The sequence below is a fragment of the Triticum aestivum genome, chromosome 5D, assembly GCF_018294505.1.
Source record: "Triticum aestivum cultivar Chinese Spring chromosome 5D, IWGSC CS RefSeq v2.1, whole genome shotgun sequence".
In the NCBI taxonomy this organism is placed as follows: domain Eukaryota; kingdom Viridiplantae; phylum Streptophyta; class Magnoliopsida; order Poales; family Poaceae; genus Triticum; species Triticum aestivum.
In genome coordinates, this window is record NC_057808.1 from 273,029,460 (window position 1) to 273,045,077 (window position 15,618).

The following is a 15,618-nucleotide window of genomic DNA, read 5'->3' on the forward strand; positions in this document are numbered from 1 at the left end:
TCATGGTAAAAGTTGGGAGGGCCTGGACGACCGACTTCACATGAACTTCCTTTGCTGCAAACGACATGAACTTCTCTAACCAGTCACTACACCTCTTACCGAATCTGTCCATGATTGGTTGGAACTGCTCATCTTTCATTCTACCCTCGGGAGTAGGCAGCCAAGATACTTGCTTTCAAAGGATTCAGCGACCACCCCCAGAATATGTTTAATTTCCTCTCTTATATCCGCACGGCAAACCTCACTAAACAAGAGGGAGCATTTGTTCTGGCTTAGGAGTTGTCCCGTACATTTCTGGAATGTATCCAGCACGTCCTTTAGTAGAAAGTACATGCTCATAACGTGTTTGAGATCGAAAAGAACAAATGATCAAACTAGATAAAGTGCTATATACAGCACTGGATCGTTTTACAAGGGGGGCGTTGGTTCGGATGGAACCGACGCGGCGATTCATAAAGTTATTACAAGCAGGGATTAATCCCTTAATTACCAAGTTTAATCAATCCTAACAATCCTCACCACTCTGCTCCAAATTTCCCTCACATCATGCAAATAAATAAAATGAATAAAGTATGGGTGGAACCAAAAAAATTTTATTGATATATACTAAAATGTAAAGAAAAACATGATGATTTGTTTTCAAGTTTGTGAACATGTATCACTCCATTTCATATCCGTTGTAGCGCGGGAGCACTTGTATCCCGCACAAGTATTAAAGGACGAGGGAACACTAGACATACAAATTTTGGCATAATTCTCCCTCCCATGTCAGATTACAAAAAATACAGTGTATATTAGATTTGCTCAAAGTCAAATTAGGTCAGGCCTGACCAAGTTTATAGAAACATATGAACATTTGCAATACCAAGTATAGACGATATAAAAATATATTTCTTTATGAATCTCATAATATTGATTTGGTATTGCAGATGTTGATAACCTTTTCTGAAGACTTGGTCAAAATTTACAAAGTTTGACTTGAGACAACTAATCTGCACTATATTTTGACATGGGAGGGAGTAAATACGAATGAATATAAATGTCTCGTCAATGAAACAGGAGAGTGAGCGAAATGGCCTCCTCGATGAAACAATCAAATAATTGACGAATAATCTGACAACGTTCACATGAACTACCGAACAACATGAACAACTTTGAATGGATGACGTCTCCAATGTACAACAGTTGGTTCAAATCCCATGAAACAACAAACAGAATGGCCCAGACAGCTGACTTTCTCCCCTCCCCATTTGCTGGATCGAACTCCTTGGAGGAAACCAAATGAGCATAAATCTGTGTAGTAATGGATCATGTTGCTGAACAACGCCAGCTTCACAAATTCGCGAGTGGCTGGCATTCATAACGTTCGCAGATACGAAAGGCTAAAAGATGGTTGAATTGGTGACAACAACTTATTGGTCAGTGATCCATTTTCATGTCAGTGATCTTCTGGCAGGGTCTTCTATGTAACTCGTTTTTTTTTTATTTCCTCGACGGGCTATGCATCATCTGTGCCTGCAGAAGCTGCGCCCTTTTTATTCCTGGTAATTTTGCTTGCTGGAAAGTGAAGCCTTGCGTAAAGTGGTCTTGGTGCTCTTGATGTCCTATCAAAGCCCCTCACACAAACAAATCCTGCAGATGTTCGTTCAGACGTATAAACATCTACTTTCCCAAGTAAAAGTGTTACTGGAAATCTCCCAAATGAACTTAAATGAAATCTCATCAATAGCATTCTACCCCATTATAGCTCCCTCCAACAACCCTCATGGACAACTACGCTATCCACATTGATATTTTTTTTTACTTTTGTTTATTCCAAATATGATAATCCTCCAATTCCCACAGTTTTTCTTTGTTTGACAGATAAAACCGACATCTTAGACATATTTATCCTCTTGGGAGCTGTTACTGTTAAATCACATAAATTTTTGTTTCTGTCTGATGCAACAAAGTTCGTATTTGACCAATATATTTTAAAGTAATCATATTTTTTGTGTAAAATTACATAAGTTAATTTTGTATTAAAAAATACTTCCATAATGTTATGCATTTATGGGCTTCACAAGTTTTTTGGCAAATATTAGTCATCTGAGGTACATCCTGGAACATAAAATAAGACAAGAAATATTTGACTCCAGGAAATAGTTTTGATCGCAGCATCCCTAATTATAAATGACAAAAACATTTAGATGATTACCTCTCCAGAAGCACTGCTGTATGTCTTCAGTTGTTAAACCTGCAAAAGAAACATGCAAAGTATAATCATCTAGACATTCTCAATGTGGTAATCTAATTATTAGCCCTTGCCATTTTTTTATATTCGTCTAGTAGAAGATGATCCGCCAAAAAAATATTGTTTGTTTATACAAGGTTAATAATGTTAGTATAAAACTCAAGCGTTGACACAGGACAAATGGATGTGGGAGTACATTCTGGTGCTTAAAACAGATGCAATCTCCCATGCATGAACGTAAAACCAGGTAAAAATTGAAAGCAAGGAATTTTGCTGAATATATCATTTTCCATAACATCTAGTACTTCCCAGTTAAACTTTTTTGCACAGTTAGCCAATTTCTAGCATAAGTTAAGGTTTACCGAATTTTATTACAAAGTGATTTCTTCATTTGTATAATAATATTTCAATCCATCATTCCATTTTGTAGTTGAAACTCCAACATCAATGCAAGCCCCAACATAACATCGCCACCTAATGTCTCCATACATGTGCTAATCATGCATGCGAACGTATTTCTATGTGTCTATCTAGACGGTGGAAATGAACTAATGAGCTTTGCTTGGGAAAATGCCTCATCGAATATGCAGTGGGATTTTCCCAATGAGTTTTCTAGTTTCTACATGACTGCACACCCTGCAGTACCACCACGGCCAGAGCAAAGACTTCAAGACATACACCATCAAGGATCTTGGTCCCGTGATTTGATAGCCTGAACCCCATTCAATACCACCGCCCCTATTTCTTCTGTTTTTGAATCTTGATAATGCGATTAGTGTAAATGCTCTTCCATCTTGTGTTCTTCATGTTCCTTTGGCAGTTGGTACTAGTATTGCATGGGACAGCTAGATGTTCATATATGCCAAAAACTAATCTCTTGCCATATTACCATGACTAAAGGAAGTCCAACAAAACTAGTGGGAACAGCAGGTAACATCAACTGGAGTTCTTATTTTGCCTATCTCAAACTTCTCAGTCAATCTATATGGTTTGTTTTGAAAGATAAGAAACCCACCACAGTGCAACCAAATGCTGAATCCTTGGTTCTCGTTAGGGATATACCTTTAAAGATTGAAGGAACTGAAGTTCCGAAGTAAACTGTTCTCCTAGGGAGGTCCCATATCCATCTCCTCGGCACATCAACTGGGTTTCGGCTTGAGTCGTGATCAGCAAATACCTGCAGTATAACATTTGAACAGCTAGTAACTATAATATCAGGAACATTTGTATTTCTGTTGATGTTATTATACCATTCCAACTATGAACAGATGTAACTCAGTCATTACCTCATTTACTTGGAAATATGTCCCATTAAGTGGAAAGCTTCCTCTCATAGCTGTTCGACACGGTACCTATTTGAGTTAATTCAACAAAAAGATAGTTAGGCACTACCATTTTGAAGATAGTAATATGTAAGCTCATTGGATCATTGATATTTGATATACTGAACTTCTGTACAGTAGATAATCTACTCCATGGATTAATTCACGGCCAGGTAGCTTACTACTACAACATATTCGACACATACATAAATCTAAAATTTTGATGTTCACTTTCATCATACAATGTGGATGGTATGTACAACATGGGCCATAGCGGTTCTCAACCAAACACAATATAAGTAATGCCACTGTTTCTTGACTTCCAAATTGCATAATGCGTGAATGAAAATTAACAATGAGGGGAAGTCGTCGGTTTGCTTCTCACATACTCAAAAGGATCAGACCAATCAATCTCACCATGCCATGCACAAACACCAAAAATGTATACCCGCTAATACATCGCACAATTAGTTGAGACGGGAAGGATTATGTTTTTAACACAAATCATTTTGTCTCCATTAGAACACGCATCATCTATTAGGAGTTCAGGATTTTAAAGACAACTTAGGAATCATTTCCCAAAATCTATAGCTGATATGAACCTTGGGGTTCCCATTAAAGATAACCATCATGTAGAGGAAGGCCAGACATCAGGCTTGAAGGGGATTGGTGTTTAGAAGGGGGGCGATGGATGCATTGAGATGAGAGAACTTTTGGGAGAGAATAGTATTCATCCGTTAGGATGCATATAGGAGGATCGAAAATTGAGTTCTGAGCACGGGGACAATGGAGCACTTTATTTTGAAGTTAAAAAAAGAATTTGTACGGCTTGAAAAATTTCAAAATTTTGTGTACATGCACATATAGCAGCGCAGTATAACGTGCCAAAATTTCACCAATATACGTGCTTGCATGTGAGAGATGCAAAAAAGACAAAATACATGCAAATTTGGGGCCAGTTTTTTTTCGTTTTTGGGCCAGAATTTTGTCTCTTGTGCAGCATACAATACAACGTATTTTTGGACGAACTTTCACAAGTACTTAGACCACATGCATGTGTATTCATGTAAAAAAATTCAAATCTTTTAAGCACTTGTTCTGGGGGGTTCAAAATAAAGTGCTCCATTGCCCCCATGTTCTGAAAATCCGTTTTAATAGGAGGATGCGCTTATCTCTTTTTGGACTCCAACTCTAATAATTCCTTACTAGCTTACAAATTAGGTTCTTTAACTCGATATATCGTAATAATGGAGTCTTCCTAATCAATGGTGGAGTTGGACACTGGTTTCCTACAGAGCATCTTGCTGGCCAGCCACTTACTACTGTTCTAGCAAGTATATTACATAAATGAGTAACGTACCAAAATTGTTCCTCTGACTGTTTGAGCCTGCGCCTCTCGCATACTGTTGCAACTGAAGCATGCACTGCTGTCACATAGTTTACCGCTCTCATTGGAGTTGCATGCTGTCTTGGGTGCATCAATTGACTGAGCTGTTTCACCTGTTTTATATTTGAATGAACATTAGCAGCCCTCAACTGTACAGGAGTATGACAGCCATAATACTTCAGCTTATAATATGCTTCTTACCTGGGGTCCATATAGAGAGTAGATACGGGCAAGGATCATCAGGCTCTCTTTGGTCGTACTGCACACAATAAGGAAATATTTTTCATTATAATCTTATTTCACATTTAGCACAGTATATATTTCAATGATGACCGATGAACTCACTCCTTCCAGAAGTGGATGCGAGTCCGGCAGTTCATAGCTGCAGCCATGTAGAAAACAGAGAAGCCAAATAATGAGAACATTCCAATACAGATCCTGTGTAAATTTCTTTGCTGTACTAGCAAATAACAAAAGATACGAGGGTACTACAGTTATCATCAATGATACTTGTTTTGTGGAAGACAGGGACATACACTTGATGCTCTGTTCTTAGGCGACTAACATTCTTGAGCCTAGGAGTTGGGATAGATGCAGCTTCCGGAGTTATGGCAACCAAGGCACTTGACATATCAGCATCTTCCATCTCAATGTTATTGACTTGCATATAATTCTTGAGATTCTGTGCAAACTCCTCGAAATTAAGCTTGATTGTAGGAATTTCTTCAGGATCATCAAGAAAAATATCCTCTATGGCACTCTCTCTCATCTCTGCAGTCTCTGGTTCTGGTTCAGGACTTGCTGGCTCCTCAATGATTGGCTGGCGATTGTCCAGAATATGGTCATGGGCATTTGCATTCCAGTCAAGTTGATTTAAACGCATAGAACTTATGTATGGCTGCTGGCAGCTCCCTGAAGCAATTGGGTTTCCTGACGTAACCAAACTCTTCTCTTCAGGTCCAGGAAGAGCAAGTCTAGCACTGTATCAAAAACAAACTTATTAGCAATGAACTTTTCCTATTGAAATTGGAATAGAAACAAACCTTTTAGCAAGCCATCCATTGGCACTTTATTTGTTCTATTGAAAGAACTCATAGTTTTGCTAAGTTTGTGAAATCTATTGGACCGGAATAAAATCTTTTCTAACAACCCATTTTTTTCCAACAAAACCAACTAACAATTTTTTTGCAGGGAAATATTATCAGTCGCTGCCACAAAAAAGTAGATGGTTAGCTTTTTATCCACGAGGGAGGTATTTTAGCTACAAATTAACACACTGCAATACACAGTTCCACAGGAAAATAGATCCCACAAACATGATAGAAGTTTAAATACCAGAGTGCAAGATGCATAGTTGATTAGCCCGGTACAGTGTATATCAAAATGTACATATATCTTGTTAAATTACCTTGCAAATGCACTCGCGAAGTGCTTGCATTCAGCTCTCATTGGGCATGCATTGCAATTTGGCTTACTTTTTGTACAAAATACCTAACAGGGAAAAAAAAGTAAAATAATTCAGTAACACACAGTAAGTCAGTTACATGTTGCTTTAATATATCTCATGTTTACCTTTCCAAACGTTATCATTTGATAGTGAAGCTCGTACCTGCACATAGTAAATTTTAACTATATACCTGCAGATAAAGATCTTTTCCAAAATAAGTAATTAACTGGGTTTCTAGGACTTACAATGTCCGTTGATCAAGCTTGCATAATCGAGGCCAGAGGTATTTCTGTATGTTCTCCAGCATCGGATACCTTCAAATTGGCATGATCAAACTCTGTAATTTGTGTATATACTAGTCAAACCAACCACAAGGATTGAGGGCACTTACAGCTCCAACAGATGCAACTGAAGAGACTCGGGTAGGGGTTGAAGTGGCACCCATCCCAGCCTCACACAAATCCTACCAACGTTTGTGTCCACCTACATAATCAACTGATACTGATGAACCTCCAAAATTAAATAAATACTATTTAACAAAATTTGGAATGGGAGGACATACAGGGAAAGCCATATGATGGAGTGTCAAAAGACGCACACACTCAACACTTTTTAGTCCAAGACCTCTAATGCTTAAGAGGTACTCCCTGAAAGAGACACAGCAAGAAGGTTATAATTTTTAAATGTCAAAACTGTTCAACAGAAGAAATTTATATGCATTTATAGCCCATTGCACGATGCCGCATAATATAATATGCTGCAAATATTTATTTCGGTCGACCATGCAAACTTCCCGAGTGAACGGTCATACAAGAGAGTTCGACAAAAACATTCATCTAAGGTTGAGGTCACATGGTCCATAACTTTTAGAATAACCCTTGTACATGTTGAAAAAACATTTTGAGGGCTCCCATCATCTCAAGACCCTATGAGTCCATAACTTTTCAAATAACCAACACGTCTGCATGTTCAGTTATGACTTATGGCAGTGTTGAATTGGTCTTTTGATATGCATCCATATGTAACAAGAATGAAACACTACACAAGAAAGCAGTCAGTGAACTATTCGTTCCACCTCTAACTGAGTTTTTGTTCAGCATCTTGTATTTGTTCAAAGAAGAAAAGGAGCACCAGATACTACTTCCAGCCCAAAACAAAAGTGACTAGTCTTTACTTTGCAGTTCCAAAATGCGACTTCAGCCAATAATGTGTAACAGGGTATGTTAATTAAAGTCTATAAAGCTACTTTTCATAAGAAAATGACCATTAGTTTTCTTGTGATAGGTCTACATATTTGTAATAGTATATGTAGCTAAGTATAATAAAATTTGAGTGGGGGGCAGAATTACAGATCTACACGAGAGACCCTACATTATTCTGATATGATCAAGCACCTCAGTCCAGATTATGTGCAGTTAAAGCCATTTATACATAATTGTCAAGGAGGCCCTTTTAAGAGTCACAGCTGAGTTGACAGGTTTAACTACAATTTAATCAGGCCCATGTAGGTGGGATTTTATTAAATCAGCTCCTCAACAAAGGCTGTCTATGTTTTTTAAACTTGTTTTTGTACAATCAGGATCCTCAACAAAAACAGATCAAATTAGCATGTTGCAAAATGGCAGTGAAATAAATAACTGATGTGGACATTAGCATGTTGCATCAAAGCAGCATTAGATGCATTGAGTGGCCAACAAGACACAGAAGACAAGGATGTTTTGGTGTTAGACAACTTGAATTCAGAAAGTGAGTAAGAAACAGAATTAGGATAGAATGCTTAGGAAGAGTTCAGGAGGATTAAGAAAACATGGATTGTATCTACTAGGAGGTTTCCTAGTTAGAATACAACAGGTCAAATTAAGACTTAAGAGGTAGGACTACTACTTAGTATTGGCTTGTGTAACTTTTGAGGGAATCAAGCAAGAAAAAACAATCTATTCTCTCCAAGTTGTTCTCTCTTTCAACCTATGTTAACCCAATCCTTAGCAGCATGTTAGTGTTGGATGAGTAACTTTTGAGGAAATCAAGCTAGAAGACTCGATCTATTGTCTCAAAGTTACTCTCTCATCTCAACCTATGTCTACTCAATCCCAAGCAACCATGTTGTCTGGTTATCTTCAAAACAGTCGTTATCCCATTGTGGATGATGGTTCATAACAATAACACAAACCAGTAAAGGTACAAATCTTAGCAATGAAACCTGGTTACAAAATCAACAGAGAACCCTGTATAATTTTGCCTCAAATAACAATGATGGAAGACAATGTATAGAACAAACAAGTACAATTATAAATTTTAGCTCAATATATATTAATCTCCTCCCTTTGTACTAAAGCTGCAACAAGTAATATGGATCGGAAGGAGTAGCTTACTTTGCTTTGTCTGGATCGACATATCGCAACCATTCAAGGTCAATGCTCCCATGGTCTCTCACCACCCGGTTTAGAAAATCCTACAATGGAAATTGCTAAAGATGAGTATACATGACCGAACCATGACCATTTCAACAAATAGACAAGTCTAGATTGAATTGTCCATATGACTAGGGCTATACTGTACTTCATTTAATAACTACTTTTTGGCATACTTACTTGTATCCGCTCTGAGAGCATGTTGTTCATTCCTCGCTCTCTAATTGCGTTAGATATTTCCTTCACATCTATTTGCCTTATTGTTTCCCAATCAAGTGCATCCTTTGCATTCTCACCTCTTTCTTCATTTCCTCGACTGGCAAGAACTTCTTTTCTTAAAATATCCCAATCATATGTTCTCTTTTTACCAGCCCTTGCCTTCTTTGCTTTTGATCTGTCAGCAGGAACTTCAGGTAAAGCCTTATTAGTATCTTTGGGTTTCTCTATCGACTCTGAAGCAACCCTCTCTAGGAGTTCAGAATTTGCTTTTTCATTTTGATATAAGTTTGAGGAACAATGACTCCCATCCATGTTTGATGAAAGTCCAACATTGCCATACTGTTGGCTACATCCTGACTGACAATTTTCACCTCCAATTTGCTTTGCTCTGGCAGTACATTCCTCTTGCAGATTCAAAGTTCCATGCTGTTTCACAAATGCAGCTACAACGTCATTTCTTTGAAGATTATTTTCACAGGACAATTGCTCCCTAGCAAATGACGCTGTCTCTGAACTTGATGGATGAAAATATTTATCCATTAATGTTGAAATCGAGTCAGCTCCTTGCGTCGCCATGGAAGGGAAAGGGATTTTGTCCTGACTTAAGGATCCATCTATACCGTATAGAAGGGCAGTTAAAGAATCAGTCGTTTGAGATCTATTTTCACTGTCAATTCCAGGAGAAGATAAAGAACAATCATATCTGATCTCAGCTGGTGTGACCCTGGAATCATCTGTTCTATTAAGGCCAGTGTATACTGAGTGCTCTAAGTCACTGGAAAATGTTATATCTGGGAGATGAGCTCGGCCATTCTGGTGATAAGAGCCAGAAGCATGAAGAGGTTGAGTCTTGCTGTTAAGGTTATGTACTTCACTGGGGATTGACCCCCTGTTTGTACATTGTATTGGAACTCCATCATATTCCTTTTCATTAGGCTTGCTCTTTAGCTCTTGCATCTTCAGAAGTTCTGTGTATGTGGTTGAATTGCTTGTACCATTGGCCATATTTCTGCCAACAAAGTCTTCTGCTGTAAAATTTAGCAATGTGCTTGGGAACATATGATCAGTCATGTGAAACAGATAGTCAGGGGAACTTTGAGATGAAATAGCAGAGTTCTGTGATGAAACAACGTCCTCCAGTGCCCCATCTTCGACTTCAACAACGCTTTCAGTCCCCACAGCCGGTGTCTTGCCCTCATGCAGCCTAACCGGCAGTGTCCCATAAGAATTATAATAAACCCCTGCTGTACAGTCTACTCCATCTCCAGGAGAATTTCCAAACAACCCAGAACTGTTGCTTCCTTCCTTTTCTTCTGTTGTAACTAAGGAGCCTGTTGTGTTACTTGCCTCTTCAACAAGAATACCACCCGGCAATTTGACAGAATCGCCAAACAATCCAGAACAACCAACGTTCTCTGATGCTGTGTGAAACATCCTATCAGCAGATATTTTAGAGACTTCTGGCTTTGCAGGAAATTTTGCAGCGAGGGCCATAAACGCAGAGCTACAAAACAGTAGAAGACAACAGTCAGACAAACAACATAAACTCAGAATGCTAGTCACAAACAGCTTCCAGTTCAAATAGGCTGCAAGCTTTATTTCACCTGGAAAGATGGTCTGAAACATTCTGGGTGAGAAAAACGCCCACTACTGAATCCACAACTGATCCTTTCCAGGGAGAGAAACGACGATCTCCTGCAAACAGAGAGAGGTCATTCAAGAGTTAGGTACCTTTCTGCAAAACCTATAAGCCATCATCGCATCTAATACAGTGCAACCCAAACCATTAATGATCTGTGATCATCCCATTAGCGTGAAGTCAGGAGTTCGAACATGAGACCCTATAAGGTTCTGGAATCCAATATGTGGAGTAGCATATAGAAGGACATGTCAGGAATAAAGATTTAAAATAGTAGCATTACCTTGAACTAGATGCATGCGAGCAATGAACGAATCAATACGCCCTCGGAATATTTTCCTTTCTTCTTCAAGCCATTTCTCTTTGTCCTTATCCATCCCTTCGGAACCATCAACCATATCTGGTTCCATTAATAACTTCCACATTAGAGCAGTTACTGGATCAAGGTTCACTTTGGCCCGAGCATATTTTCTTTTCCCTTTCCCCTCGTATGGAATAATTGCACCAAATTCTCCTTTGTAAGGGACAAGAGCACCATGCGGCTCAGCTGACCCAGTGTCATCTGATTTGTTTATGTCTAAGACTTGTATCTTTTGAATTATGAGATCCAAAGGATCCAGTGGAGGTGCTATAGCTCCAGGAAAACTTTCTCCACTTCGTTCCGTATTAATCCCTTTGGAACCAGGAGACACTCCCGCATGAGGTCCAGAGATAACAGAAATATCCTCATTTGGCCATGGATCAGTATGGCTACCTTTGGATGCAAGTTCTGCACCAACCACCTTTTGCTTCCTTGGACGACCTCTAGGCTTTGGATTCTCACCAGGTTTTATCTCTTTTCTGGGTCGTCCTGCTTTTCGCTTCTCACTGGGTTTAGCTACAGTAGTTTCTCCACAAACCTCCACTTGATGATTCTCATTTCTCAGAACATCAGTACCTGGTGATGAATTTCTTGGACTGGTAAGGGGCATAATAACTTCTCCAGAAGTCTCCAGTTGGAAACCAAACTTTTCCATAGTGTTGTTACCTGTTGATTGGCCTGTTGGAGTGACAGGGAACCTAGAAATTTCACCATTGATGCTTCTGCCAAGCTCGTCGGAAGGACCCATGCAGAAACTATTCCGAGTATCATCCTGAGGGGCAGTGCTCTGATTATGCTGTTCAACAGGCAAATCTGACACTTCAATCGTGTTGCCTTGCCAAAACTGTGGTTGATGACTTCCAATTCTCGGACTACAGTTTTGACTTTGCAGGGTGTTTGGATTACTAGGCACCTGTGTAATTTTTTCTGTTATGTGTCTGAAATGTTTATCAGGTGCTTCAACAGAATCACTGCATGCAGTGCCATGGATAGCAGGTCTATAATGTTCTTTGATCATTTCCGGTCTTTTAACAATATTGTATCCTGATCCTCCAAAACTAATCATTCCTCGGGAAGCTCGTGATTTCTCACGGGCTATCAGTCTTTGAGCATCAGCTAGGGTAAACACATTAGAGTTGATAGCTGAAACCACATTTGTATTCCGATTGTTTGACAAATACATAGTTGGGGTGGATGTGTTGCCCACAGCTCCATTCAGGCATTTACTATAATTATCTGTTCTCATTCTTTTGTAGGTTTCAGGAAAATATGACCCCTGAGAGGGTGCAGCATGGCACGCATCTACAGATGCCCATCCATTCCTCTGCTGGTCAAGATTCATACCCAATGGAATATGGGCACCATTGGAAGCATTGTGTTCTCTGGTGTCCAGTGCATGCACATGTGATGAGCTGTGTGAACCATGAAGTCCAAGTGCACCACCTGTTTGCCTGTAAGGACTAGGACTGGTGGTAAACTTTAAGTAGTCACTTATTGTTCCAAGTCCATTCAAATTTTCCATTGCAGAATGCCCTTCAATTTGCTTGGGAGGTGGGATTGGGCTTTGTGACGATCTGTAGCCATGACATATTTGGTTGGTTACCCCTCCTTCTCTTAAACAAGAATTAAGATTGAAGTTTTCCCTCGCTGCAACCCCTTCAAAACACTGAGCAGGTGTAACTGGATTTTCTGGCATTCTTTGACAATTAGGCATCTGTTTGCCCATATGTGTTTCTCTTACAGAAGCTTGTGACGATGAAAGCAAGTATTCGGTAAAATTAGTTGGCATGCCCTGCATTAGAGTGATTGAACTGTTGAGATCAGGTAAATTTTTATCTGGCATGCCAGCACAGAGCTCTAGCAAAGGATTTGTTTGTAATGTTTCTGTTATTCCAGACTGAAAAAATTGCGCAGGCCCATCCAAAAAATTAGCATACTCATTCTGTATCTGATTCGTCGAACTATTGAGGTCAAATAATACTCCTTTTGGCATATTATGTGCAGGCAAAAACTGTGCATTAGCCATCTGATTGGCTGAACTGTAAATTGATGTTTTCATATTATCTGCAGGTAATAGCTGTGTATCAGCCATCTGATTGGCTGAACTGTACATTGAACTGCTGGTAAAATCCAAATGGCATGTCAACTGGCTTTGGGCATTTCTTTGACCGGTAGAAGGCATGGATGGTTGATAGTCCTTGGGATCACAAGATACCACTTGAGCTTGGGATCCAGGATGTGTGTTCTCTTGTGGAACTTCCCCCTCAAAGTTCAAAGACCGCTTAGCAGGTTTCACGGTAGCTTTGCGATGTGACTCAGCAGTCTGTTCTGAGGGAGGTTGGCCTGCTGGCATATTCTTACGGACATACTTCCTTTTACCAGATGGTTTTTCCTCCTTCGCCTTTGAAGGCTTTGGAGTTGCAGACTTAGGAGGCTTTGATGGTTTCAGGACCTTTGGCCTGTGCTTTTTCCTCTTAGCCTTCGGTGGTGGGGTCTTGTTTAAGTCAATACCTCCAGTCGGTTCAGCAACATTTTCATTGTCTATAATGGTCCCAGCATCATTTCTAGTGACTTCAATTGGCCCAGCAGCACTTGTAACGCCAAACGAATGAGCAGACTCGTCCTCCAACACTGCAACTGCAGTATTTCTAGTCTGCATCTCTATGGAAGTGTCCAACTGAGATGACATAATACTTGAGAAATAAAGATCGGCTGCACTCTGCGATTGAGGAAGCCATTGTCCAAAGCCCTGCATATTTCCTCAGTCTACTTAATCTCCCTGGCATACACAAATAGCCCGTGTGCCATGTGTTGCTGTGTAATTTCTTGTCACTCGTCGGGAACAGCAGGATTTGATCAGCAAGGGCCCTGCATCTGATCTCCCAGTCTCCAGCTGCAAAATATCAAGGCACGATGCATCAACCTCCGTTACAAACAGCCAGTGAAGCAACTGTCATATATACACAACCAAGACATTGTATTTAGCTAAAATATATCACTATTACTAAAGGCAAGGAGCCAATTATCACCTTATCAGGGGCCAGCATGAAACTCCTTAGACACTTAGATCAAAACAGCAAAATGAAAAGGAACAAAATAAAGTATGCACTGGAGTAACCATAAGTACTTCTGCGAAGCTCCTTTACACATACTATCTCAAATATCCGCATTTGTCCTTTTCTGCCAAAGCATTGGCATACTTAAACTATCCTGGTGCAAGAAAAAACATGGGGACTCACGTGCCCCCACCACTGCCCGTGGATGGCTAAATCACTTGTCACTTTACACCCATGTAAGCAACATTTTCCAAATCCATCTAAACAAGCCAAAAAAGTAATTGCGTGATCGCTCATCACACCCAACCGCCCCCTGTGGAACTCTGTCGGCGTAGTTTGTGGCCATGGTCCTCTCCGAAAATTCAACATTTCGACTCCCTGAACTATAATATCCGATCAATCAAAAACAAACTTTGACATGCTGAACTACAAATCAGGTTGAGCAACGTTAAATTTTCAGCTCGAGCAATACCAAATTTTATCACATCCAAGTTCTGATTCCCTCAAGCACAATTTTGGATCCAACAAAATCGATATTTCAACACCTAACGAACAAACAGACTCTCCACTTGATTAATCACAGATTTGTACTAGAACCCTGGGGGAAACGCTCAAAAGTCAGATCTGGGAAGCCCGAGATACCTCCCGCTTGCAGCTCCGTGGGGGAGAGGGGAGGGAGGCGCCGGTGCCAGGCCGGGAGACGACCCCTCCAACCCTAGCTGCGTCCGCGCGACCTCGACCTCGGCAGAGAGAACGGGCGGCGCGAGCGAGCGAAGTCAAGGGCGGCGGCGGCGAGGACGGCCGGCCCGCCGGCGAGGCGGATCGGGAGCTCGCGCGGGGAGAGGGGGTGAGTAGGATCGAGTGAGGGGAGGGTCTTGGGGGCGAAGAATCGAGCGAATCGAGTGGGGGAAGGCAGCACTGACTCGGTCGAGTGTTGGATTGTTCGTTTTTGGGGAAATGGGGAGAGGGGACAAATGGTGTTAGGTTGTGAGAGAGAGAAGAGCAGTGAAGGGGGAAGATTGTTGTGAGGATGACACCGCGTGATTGACCACGAGGGGGGCGGATCCCCTGCGGCTTTTAAATAAGGAACCTGGCATGTGCTTCCTCAGCAAGACTGTGTTTCCGTAGCAGTGAGTTACTTTTGAGATTTCGTACCCGGAAATGGTGAAAGTTATTTATCATCCTACTTTAGCCACACATGATCAGGTGTCCCTATCGGGTCATCGGGGCGGGTGTACTAGTTGCCGCGGATGCGCGTACTTTTCAAACGTAATGTTTTAATATTATTTTCCGCGCGTCTCAACGGTCGACTCCATTGCTGATTATTCGACCGTTGAAACTAGCGGGTAAAGCTTTCGGCTTTATCATTTCAAATGAATTCGGATTTTATTAAGAATGTCATATGATATGTTGTTTATTTTAATTTTATTTTTGTCGATTCTCATTAGTGGAGGTTGATGCGACGATGAAGCTAGACCAACGGTGAGATGGTTTCTGTTGTTAACAGATTTTCGTCTTCTTTGTTATCTTACATGCGAAGATT

At 40.4% G+C, this 15,618-nt stretch overlaps 1 protein-coding gene across 1 annotated transcript; it reads right to left on the minus strand.

Moving 5' to 3' along the window:
* Positions 1–1,064: 1,064 nt before the first annotated feature.
* On the minus strand, positions 1,065–15,118 carry LOC123120851 (protein ROS1A). The gene is made up of 18 exons (XM_044540838.1): positions 14,718–15,118; positions 10,942–13,912; positions 10,624–10,714; positions 8,981–10,523; positions 8,762–8,841; positions 6,952–7,036; positions 6,781–6,872; positions 6,635–6,703; positions 6,515–6,551; positions 6,351–6,433; positions 5,479–5,922; positions 5,288–5,324; positions 5,144–5,201; positions 4,916–5,055; positions 3,520–3,585; positions 3,296–3,410; positions 2,198–2,236; positions 1,065–1,632 (listed from the first exon to the last, which is right to left on the minus strand). Exons 2-18 carry the CDS (start codon positions 13,772–13,774, stop codon positions 1,499–1,501), a joined length of 5,946 nt encoding a protein of 1,981 aa, XP_044396773.1. The 5' UTR covers positions 13,775–13,912; positions 14,718–15,118; the 3' UTR covers positions 1,065–1,498.
* Positions 15,119–15,618: the final 500 nt, after the last annotated feature.